The sequence below is a fragment of the Carassius auratus genome, linkage group LG28B, assembly GCF_003368295.1.
Source record: "Carassius auratus strain Wakin linkage group LG28B, ASM336829v1, whole genome shotgun sequence".
Taxonomy (NCBI): Eukaryota; Metazoa; Chordata; class Actinopteri; order Cypriniformes; family Cyprinidae; genus Carassius; species Carassius auratus.
The window spans coordinates 9,012,603-9,023,283 of record NC_039293.1 but is presented as its reverse complement, the minus strand read 5'-3'; the positions used below and the strand labels follow the sequence as shown (position 1 = coordinate 9,023,283).

The 10,681-nt window shown below is 40.6% G+C and overlaps 1 protein-coding gene across 1 annotated transcript; it reads right to left on the bottom strand.

The window, feature by feature from the left end:
* Positions 1-1,543: 1,543 nt before the first annotated feature.
* Positions 1,544-6,397, bottom strand: LOC113067382 (adenylate cyclase type 9-like). The gene is made up of 2 exons (XM_026239766.1): positions 3,996-6,397; positions 1,544-1,806 (listed from the first exon to the last, which is right to left on the bottom strand). The coding sequence occupies exons 1-2, from the start codon at positions 5,806-5,808 to the stop codon at positions 1,772-1,774; spliced, it is 1,848 nt and encodes a 615-aa protein (XP_026095551.1). The 5' UTR covers positions 5,809-6,397; the 3' UTR covers positions 1,544-1,771.
* Between the last annotated feature and the right edge of the window lie 4,284 nt (positions 6,398-10,681).

Here is a 10,681-nt window from a genome sequence, read left to right as displayed (position 1 = left end):
AAAATTTACACTTTAAATATATACATAATTTAATTTGGTCTTTTAGAAGCAGACCTTTAATTTAAAAAGTTTAATATTTTATAAAAATAAAAATAAATAAATAATATTTTTTCAAGAATTGGAAAAACAGTATAAGTTAATTTGGTCTTTATAATATTATATAAATTGCTTCCAAAGCAGTGCAATTTGTAAAATAAAATAAAATGACTGCTATATTTACTTAATTAAATATTGTGATAAAAGAAAAATTAATATTTAGATTTAGATTAGATATTTTATTCTAAATCTTAATAAATAAAAATACCATTTGATCCATTTTCCCATAAGTAGGACACTTTAAATACAATAAACAATTTTACATAATACAGTAATTTATATTAACATACGCAATCACAATATTGTGATAAATGAAAATAAACTACTGCTTTCCATTTTTAACATTAGTATTGCATTTTATCTAAAATAGTATAAAGTGTGATAATTTTCACAAAAGTAGAAGAATTGTAACATGCGAATATAAATTAATTAACTCTTTTAACAGTAAACTAATATATAGATGCCTTCAAAGCAAACACACAAGAATTTAAAGCAGCAAAAACACCAATTTAGATTAGATGGGCTCTTGGTTTCATGGTATGGTTTCACATGAAAATGTACTGCACAGTTGGAAGGACCCAGGTGTGCTGTTTTTGTTGGTTTGCGCAGCTTGATTTCACCAGCAAACTGAACGACCTTGCAGCGAGAGTCAGCACAGCCAACGCTTTCATTTAAACACATGCCCAATTCAAAAGAACATCGGCGTCTGAAGAGAGACTGTCGTTTTGTGATTAGCGTCCAGGTCGGTGTGATTTACTCGAGACCCGGCCAGTTTCTATTCCCAGGTCTGCCAAGTTTCCACACGAGCTCGCTACTTTCCTTCTGTGATTTACGCAGCTACTGCGAGCAGCTGGAAGATTTTTTTTTTTGCCGTTTTGGAGTTGAAGTCTCTCTTGACGGAGCGCTCATTCAGCGGGCCTGCAAATCCATGAGGGAAAGATAAATCCTGAGCGCTGGACTGAATACATCACTCCGGAGTGGGAAAATTAAGCTTTCAGCCAGTGAACAGGAGAAAAAAAAAAAGAAAACCATAAACGCCTGAAGAGGGGCAATCAACTAAATACAAGATATGAAGGAAAGAATGTCGCCACTTTAATCATTTTGTTGATGATTAATGAAAGGAAGTCATATATTAAAGCTTCAGGCCTTGGGTACAGTGTGTGTTAAATCGAGTGAAATGAGATGCAGTGAATTCAACAGAGAGTTCAGTGGTGTTAGAAAAAGAAAGGTTGTTATGCAATGATACGCGTAACCTTGCTGTACCATTCTGAGTCATGGAACTGTAGCAAAACGATCCACTGGAAAGACTACAGTACTGAGTGGCACACAAAAACAGAGAGTGAAGGAAAGAAATTGAGAGAGGAACTGACAGATATTCAGAAACGAGCACCATGGGACCGTTTTAAGGAGGTCATTTTACCCTTTTAAAACGAAGACTGAGGGAATGACGGAGTAAAAAAAAAATGAAGCAACTCAAATCCTCTCTGATTGAACCAGAGTCTCTCAAGGGCGACAGCCGCCACGTCAATCCCAGTTGACCCACAGGACCTACAGAGACACCTGCGCTGCCACAGCGAGATGATGATGCTGTGACAGCACAGGGATTTGTTCTGGCACAGTGATTTCGGTTTGGCCAAGTGACTTTATCCACTCACAAACAGGCGTTTGGGATCCTTCAGCTCTTAGATTTTAGCATGGCAGATAAAGATCCTGTGGAAACGCATGGGTCAGTTTCGGCTCCTTAAAAACCTGAATATGCCACTTTGCTAATCTTATAAGGGGTTTAGTCATTCGACCCATTATCAATATCATCAAAATGAGAATTCCATTCGATATTACTTACAGTCTGGCATTCCTCATTAAATGAAGAGGATCTATTAAGTAACCATAATTATGACCTGAAAGGATTAATAACACGTTGGGACATTCATATTATGTACGGCTTGGATGATGAATGTATCACTCAATGCCCAATTATTGGCTTTTGCTTGAGCTCAAGTACAATTAACAAAATGAAGGAACCATTTGCATAAGTTAATTACATAAAAATGCCAGCCTTTGGCGACATTTATACAAATGTCAAGTGCTTCGGGAATCCAATACTTGATGTAAGTGAGGTGACCAGCCATTAAGCCAAAGGAGAGGTTAGCTTGAAATTCAAAATGTGCAGAATAAAACAAATGTACAAATACAGCTTGCATGCTAACCTTAAAAGCATGCAAAAAAAGGTTACTAATTTGCAAATGCTAATTTGTCTTTGTTGTTTGCTGATCAGAAAGTGCATTAAATCAGGTAACAGATAAAATTACAACCCTTTTTGCAAGACATGAATCAAACAAATCGGCAACTTGAATCTCTTTAGTAGCTATTAAAGGGACAGTTCACTCAAAAACTTCTAAATATTTAATATACATTTAAAATTACTAGTTTAAATAAATTAAACACAAATAAATAATAATATGTAAAGTAGCAAATAAAAAATGCACGTTAAAATACTAAAGCTTAAATTAAAACCAATATTAATTATTTATATTATATAATATTAAATATTACTTACACCCTCTCTTTCTGTTTTCCACAGAAATAAGGCACATATGAAACTACAAGAGGGTTAGTACATATGTATTTTTTGGGGGGGGGGGGTGTACTATTCCTTTAAATGAAAGGATAGATATGCAACAACTGTTTCCAAACATTAGCATTTCATGCTAACATGACTGGATTTTTTTCTAATTTGCCACTTGCAAATGCTAATTTTGCTTAGATGACCACTGAACCAAAAACATTATCATATGTAGAAAATGACTCTACAAATGAGGAAAAAAATGACTCTACAAATCCCTAATAGTTCCCTTCTGAAGCCAGCTGATTTATACTTCTGTGTCAAACCTACACTGTAGCCTATGCATAGACGCACGACCTAAACTGTAGCCTATGCTGTAGCCTGACGTGCACCTCTCCAAAATTCAGTGCATCAATTCTACATGCCGAAAGCACTGTGATTGGTCTGCTAGAACCCCTCCCTCCATGTGTACTTGAGTTTTGTGTGTTTATGTGCACTTTAATACATTTTAATGTTACACATTCTTATATAAAATAAAAAACAAACCAAAGAACAAGTGTCTTTCCATGTATTGTACTACATATCATTATACATCAGTAGTTGTCCGTGACCAACAATATTAATCTGCTGTGTTACAAGGCCAAGCGGCAACCTCCCGCTTTCTCTCGTGAAGCCCATTCGGAAGTGACTAAAACTGTAATTCATCGACTGCCCGCTTGAGGCTCACTGCAAAAGGGAGTCAGTCCCATAGACGCCCCATGTTAAAATGGCCAACTTTACAGCAGGAAAAAAAAAAGTTAACAGCCTGGTTCAAAAAATTATTTTGGTCTATATAGCTAATTTTACCCTTCATGACAACTGTGAGGGGGGTGAATTTTTTTTGTAACTCATCCGTTTAAATTATATTAAGCCTTAAAATTCTGCATAATTAATGGCGTGGCCACTTGAGTGAAAGGTGGATTCCCGCTGCTGTCACCATCGCCGTTCTAGGTGAGCATGGTTTCAGCAACCAGCTCCCGCCTTTTTGCCTATTTTTGATTACCCCGGAGTGACGCACGGTGACGCGCTGCCAAGATGGCGACAGCCCGCTCCACCCACTTTTGGTTTCAAAAACTCTCTTCAGAAACCTATGGGTGTGGTCACGGACACTACGTCCATGTTTTTATACAGTCTATGTACAAGACCTTGTGGAGATGGAATAGGTCCGGCATACGGCATAGGTCCGACGCAGAAGTATAAATCAGCCTTTAGTCCTCACAACAAAGATTAATCACAGCGCTAGACAAGGAAACATACTCATGTACACCGTGTTAGTCACTAGAAATGCAAATCTTACCTTTAAGCTGATCTGCAACCACACTTGGTCCAATCCTTTCTGTAACTCGCCCGTCTTCTCGCAAGTACCGGTCATCCAAAAACTTGTCCGTGGCCTCCGAAAGGTGCACCTTCCCGGCAACACCCAACTGCTCCATAAGATTGGCTAGGTTGACATCATTGGACCAGACGTCGAACTTAAAACGCTTCATGCCGAGGATCCCGCAAAGCACGGTGCCAGTATGGACGCCAACACGCATGTTCACCATCTCTTTCTTTTCTTGACAGAACTGTTCAATGGCCTGGATCATCCCAAGCCCCATCTCTACACAGCAGTATGCGTGGTCCTCTCTTGGTTCGGGACAACCAGCCACGCAATAGTAACAATCTCCCAGCGTGCTAATCTTCTCGCAACACGTGAGCTCACACAGGCGATCGAAGCGCCCGAATAAGTCATTGAGGAGTCCCACCAGGGCATGCGCTGACTTATTGGCGCTCATCTTGGTGAATCCCACAATGTCCGCGAACAGGATGCTGACCGGCTCCATGCGTTTCATGTTGAACGGCCGAAAGATGATCTGTCCTCGAGGTATTGATGTCTTTTTGTGTTTGGTGCTCTTTGGGCTGGAGGCACCTGCAATGACTGCTCCCGTTGAGTAGCGCTTAACCGAGTTGTCATTGTCGTCATCGCTCTGCTTCATGAGCTCATCAGCCACCCTACGAGGCATCACCGAGTGGATCATCCGCTCCTTCAGGGCCTTTTCCACCTCCAAGTCTTTCCCATGCATGATGGCTTGGCCGACCTTGAGGAACGTGCTGCGTGAACGCACTTCAGACATAATAAAAAGATGGATGCCAATGACGTGGGCGCAGACATGCAAAATAGCCCTACCTGGGATCAGCCAGTAGAGCGTTTCCAAATGTTCCTCGGTGGAGTTCCTCCAGCCATTGCCTTGAATCAAATGCATCCAGCCAAGAGTCTCAAAAAGCACTGAGTAGAGCAAGCCGAGCAGGAGCGAAGCATACAAACGGACGTGGAGGAAACTGTAGAGCAATGAAAGCACCTCCATGCCTAGAGAGAAGGTGCCAACTGGGGACAAACAAGGAGCAACTGGACCTTCACTGCGGTTGGCTTCAAATGTCAGGTTTTTATCCTCTGCACCACTGAAGTCGCCTGCGTCCTCTTCATCCTTCAAAGGAGGATCATTAAAGTCATTAAAGCCAGAGGTCTGTATCTGAGGTGCAAGAGTGAGGGCAAACGTCACCACGATGAGCAACAGTGAGGCTTGATTGTAGCAGTGGGCGTAGAACCGGGTGAACGTGAAGACGAACAGGACAGAACAGAGGAGTAGGAAGGCAGCCGTGGGCAATAAGAAGGCAGTCCGTTCACATCGATTAGCATTGGCAATGAAGAACAATCCCCAAAGGAGGCTTGCGGCCGCCAAGTAAAACAACACGCAGCGGAAACGCCGTTGCGTTTGAGGGAGACAGCGTTCGCGGCAGGCTTCCTCCAGAATGTTGGAGTCAAACTTGGGATTCCAGAAATGTCCAGCTGACCTTTCAAACAGCTGCGGCATCTTCCTTTGAGTTCGGAGGCCTTTGACCACTGGTTTGCGGATGGCGGATTCGCCTGAGCTACAGCTGGAGGAGATGCTGTACTTGCAATGTTTGGAGCCCCCGATGATGCTGCACATGGCGCTGGCTCCCAGACTCCCACGCTGCTGTTTGTGTGGCTTGGTGCTGCTGATCCGCACAGACACAGCACCATTGCCGCTGGAGTCACAGCTTACTTCGCTGTTGTGAAACAGCAGATGTTGATGTTGAGGAGAAGCCATGATACTGTTTAGATCAGAGGCAAGCTGGGAGTGGTGCTTGGGTTGAAAAAGAATCAAGAGGTGGAAACAAATGGAGATGGTGGCAAACAGCTTTGACGACTAGAAGATAAAAAATTTACTCAGGCATTTATAGACAGTTCCAGTTTTTGAGTTTTGGTTATTTCACCTCATGACGTCAATAGCGCATTCCTCTTCTCTTCTGTCTTTCTTGACGCACATGGGTCGGAGAGGTTTATCCCAGGCGCATAGAGTCTTTCGACTTACTACAAGTGAACCAAAAATGTTCTCTCACCTCTCACCGATGAATCAAAGTTACATAATAACACCACAAAAATGAAGACTCAGGTCAAGGACTGTTTGCTTTGACTCCTTAGGGAACTTCTAAACTCCATTCGGATGCCAAGTGCACAATTTTCCTCATAAATGAGCCATAACATTGGTTTTCAAGAATAAAAATGTATTTATGAGATCATTTAGAGGACTGTCAGCATTTATGCTTGACGTAAGTTATGGTATTCCTCATATCCAACACAGTCATGCATAATAAAGTCCAAAAACTCTTGATCAAATAAACATGTAAAAAGTCCAGCAGCTGATGAGTATGTAAAAAAAAAAAAAAAAAAAAAAATGTGTTTTTACATTATTTAAGCTAATAGAGAACAATAACTCAACACGGTTTCCTCCTGTCAGACGGACATAAAGGGCACAACGGAGTTACTGTTGTTAAAAAATACGTAGAATTCAGTCAGTCTTCTTCTTAAACGGCCTGTAGCATTTATTTTCTCTTGTCTGTAACACCGACCTTTCCTGATTCCAGCTCCGAATCTTGCAAACGCTTTTATTTCGAATTTAATCGGATAAAAATCATGAAGATTGCGCATATGAATTAACTTATCATTCAAGATGCATAAATGACTGTATGTCCAGTTTATCACCACAGACGCAAAACACAGTGATCTTAATTCAGGTTTGGCTGTTTGATAGCAGTTTAAGCCATTTATATCAATGCACGTTGTAAAAGTGCTTTAAGTGAAAAATTAAATCACTTTGATGGTCAGAAGTCAATTAAGTGTACTTTCCTCGTAGAAAAGACAGAAAGTCTGCACTTCTCTCTCCATAGACTCACAGTGGTGAAGTGCCTCTTTGGTTTCTCTTCAGGACTCATTTCCACGGGCAGTTTTTCCTGTGATGTCCACACAAATCTCTTTCTCAGCCGGTTCTTCTATGCTCCCCATCAGCGCACAGCTAATTGGCACTCGTGACACATGCCAGTGTATCACAGTTGACTCGTGTGCTTTCGCGCAGCTCGGGTGCGCCGGTGGCCATCAGACTTCAGTGAGATCTCCATCTGTATTCGCAATCCGACGCGGTGTCTATACAAGTCCAGCAGATGCTGGAAATACATTAGAGAGGTGGGGATAAAGGCGTGCGTGCACGCTCCGGAGACAGAAACACAGGAAGGGTGGCGAGCACGCACGCATTCACATGGAGGGGGGCTCTTCTCAAACCGCAGTGTTCGCGTCTGAGCGCGTCCCCAAGACTGACGCGCTTCACCGAGAGCTGTCAAAAGGGGTTGGATGTGGAGGGGACGGAGGGGGTAAGGGGTGGGGGTGGGGGGTATGGTCCAATCAATGACGTGTAATGCAGGGCGAGACACAGCTGTCATACTGAGAGCAATATGAAATCAACCAGACCAATTTAGCATTGACTTGACACCACTAGATAGAAACACATTTACTTTCATATCTATCTGTCTGTTTTTTTCGTTGTTTTTTATAGATAGATAGATAGATAGATAGATAGATAGATAGATAGATAGATAGATAGATAGATAGATAGATAGATAGATAGATATTTATGATTTATACTGTACATCATCTGAAAGCTTTCCACTTATGTATGGTTTGTTAGCATAAGGTAATATTTGGCTGAGATACAACTATTTGAAAATCTGGAATCTGAGGTTGCAAAAGGGCCTTTAAAGTTGTCCAAATGAAGTTCTTAACAATGCATATTAGCAAGCAAAATTAAACTTTAGAATTTTATGGTAGGAAATTTACTAAATATCTTCATGGAACAGGATCTTTACTTAATATCCTAATGATTTTCAGAATAAAAGAAAAAATCTATAATTTTGACCCTTTTGTATTGTTGGCTATTGCTACAAAATTCACCCGTGCATGCGACTTATGACTGGTTTTGTCCTCCGGGGTCACATATCAATCATATTGTAATTAAATAATCATTGCTCGGTTCCTGGAAGTCTTCGCTTTCCAGATCAGCTCTGCCAAAGGGTTTAGAAAACTTTTTTCCACAATGTTTTCCGTAATACTCAACCAAATCCACCAATTTTGCGATTAAATGTTGATCCCAGTTTATGAAATTATTCCCAAAATAAACCGTAAGTCTTTAATCCGCATGTTTTAATTAATAGAGTCTCTTTTCTCGGCTGCAGTGTTAGCAACTGTGGCTGAATCAAAGTGATTATGTTGTTTTGGAAGCCGGCGAGAGGCTAAGATGCTTAAAAAGCTTCAGAAGACTGTTTCAAAGGGATTCCCAGGAGAACTGCAGCCATGTGTGTCTCTGGAGCTGCTGGGTCATGACACAGAAAGGTGACAGGTTTCTTACCAAAGTACACTGCTTGTTCTTAGGGTAAATTATGTTGTTTCTGAAAAAAAAAAAAAAGAGCGAAGCGATTCATGCCTCAAACCTCTCAAGAACAAGTCCAGGTTATGTTTCATCCCAAAGTCAATGGGGATATTTTCATTGAGGAAAATAAAGGAACTAAGAATTATTTAACTACATTATTTTCATGCAATTAAATGCACTGCTAATAATAATAATAATAATAAACTATAGAACATTCATTTTTGTTTTCTGGGGTGAAATTGAATCCAGACATCTATTTGTGATATTCACTCAATAAAACATATGTTTTTCTACTCACACCTTTCTGTTTACCGAAACACTCTCACGAAGACAGAAAAAGTCCTTGAGAGACATCATTCCCTTTGAACATGTTACACAGTCCCCCGTTACAGTTCACTCGCACACCTCCCTCTGAGTTGAAGTCACGACGAGCCCGAGCTGCTGCAATGCAGCTTCCAGACCTGCTCTCTTATCACATCTGAGTGCAAGGCAAACTTCAGCCTTCAGCCATCTGAAACGTGTGAATGTGTGAGTATGACTTCAGAAGCTTTCAGAGGCGGCCCTGATGTTGTGGGGCTTCCCTTGCTCTGGGGGGAATATAGCACAGTCTGCTTTGAAATATGTGATCAGTGGGCCGTGTCCTCACACAGGCGCGCAGACCCATGCCATTATTAACTCATTAAGATTAATATTGCTTGGCGACGGGACACTGGCTTCATGCTGCTATTGAATGCGACAGTCATATTGCACATTTGTTTCTCGAGCAGTGCTGCAAATGAGCTGTTACATCTTCTGTTCAACGCGTTAACCACTGAATAACAGATACAAGAGCCCAATGAGGAACTTTCCTTGATTACAATCTGTTCATTAGAAGCAACACATCAGCAACCCAATTTACTTCAGTTATGTGACGTATTTCAGAGGGCATTGGAATATTTGTGTGGGGTGGCACATGATTTAATCCATCAGGAAATGCTGTGAAGGTGTAAAGTGTGCGTTTCTTATCAGAATTGAGCTGAAAGTGAGTTTGCAATGGATTTATGTGTACAGTTATGCATTCGATTTTTTTTATCATGTACTACAGTACTGTTTGAGCTACATAAATTATGCAGTATTGTGGGAAAACTATTTTATTTTCAAGTCTGCATTTGATTCAAGCACTATATGCTAAATGCACTATATATATTACTGTTTGAGGAGTTGTTTTTTTTGCAATTAGTGCCATATTAGTACCTTGATTGCAGGATATAGTTCATCCAGAAATTTAACTTAGCTAAAAATGTACTCACCTTCAGACCATCCAAAATGTAGATGTAGATTCCCTGAATATACTGCTCAATTTCTCCAAATCTGTTCCGGTGAGGATATAAACTCCTCTACATATTTTCAAATCTTAGAAATATTCATTATTGAGTGAACAATTCCTTTGAAGGTTCTTAGAGAACCACCAAAAAATATCACATTGGAACAGATTTGGAGAAAATGTAGCATTACATCACTCGTTCAGCAGTGGATCCTCTGCAGTGAATGGGTGCCGTCAGAATGAGAGTCCAAACAGCTGATTAAAACATCATAATAATCCACTCTAGAAATGTTTCTCTTCTCTCAATCAAAAATGCTTATTTTTATGTCGACCTCACACATGTCCTGTTTCATAATGAGCATTTTGTAACTCTTGACCTTTTTCATTTAATATTTTGCGTTATTTCATTCACCTCATGTTGGCAAAAATGGTTTGCACTTCCTTGCCTCGTGATTGCGTTGGGCAAATACTGTTGCTTTGTCCTCACATCAATGTGATGCAATAGCACTTCTCATTTTGCGCTCACTCTAGTGGACAACTACCGACACAGCAACTTCAACAGATGTGGACGGCTAATTAGAAGTGTTTGAAAAATCATTTTCACTTTTAATGTTAGATTTTACACTGCCTGAAAATCATGAGAGGGGAGTTTGCACATGCAAAATTTGTGGTTGGTTGCCAGGTCATTTGAATGCGCTTGTTATGGTGATCTGTGTAGATTTTACAGCTCATGATCTGTAGTTTAATACCTATAAACATCAGAGATTTTGTCACATTTTTAAACAAGCCACGTGCAGAATAACAAATCATGCTCAGGGCTTGAGCAATAATCACTTCCACTGTGTGTTTTAATGGACTTGCTACATTTACGACAACCCCTGTGATCTCCCACCTGCCTCAGAAAACACACCTGCAATACAG

What these genes read in the sequence shown, in the direction of transcription:
- LOC113067382 (XM_026239766.1), bottom strand. Translation starts at nt 5,808, where the DNA reads ATGGCTTCTCCTCAACATCAACATCTGCTGTTTCACAACAGCGAAGTA. An exon ending in GGTTGCAGATCAGCTTAAAG is followed by an intron (nt 1,807 to 3,995) that starts GTAAGATTTGCA and finishes GCGTTTCCACAG; the next exon opens with GATCTTTATCTGCCATGCTA.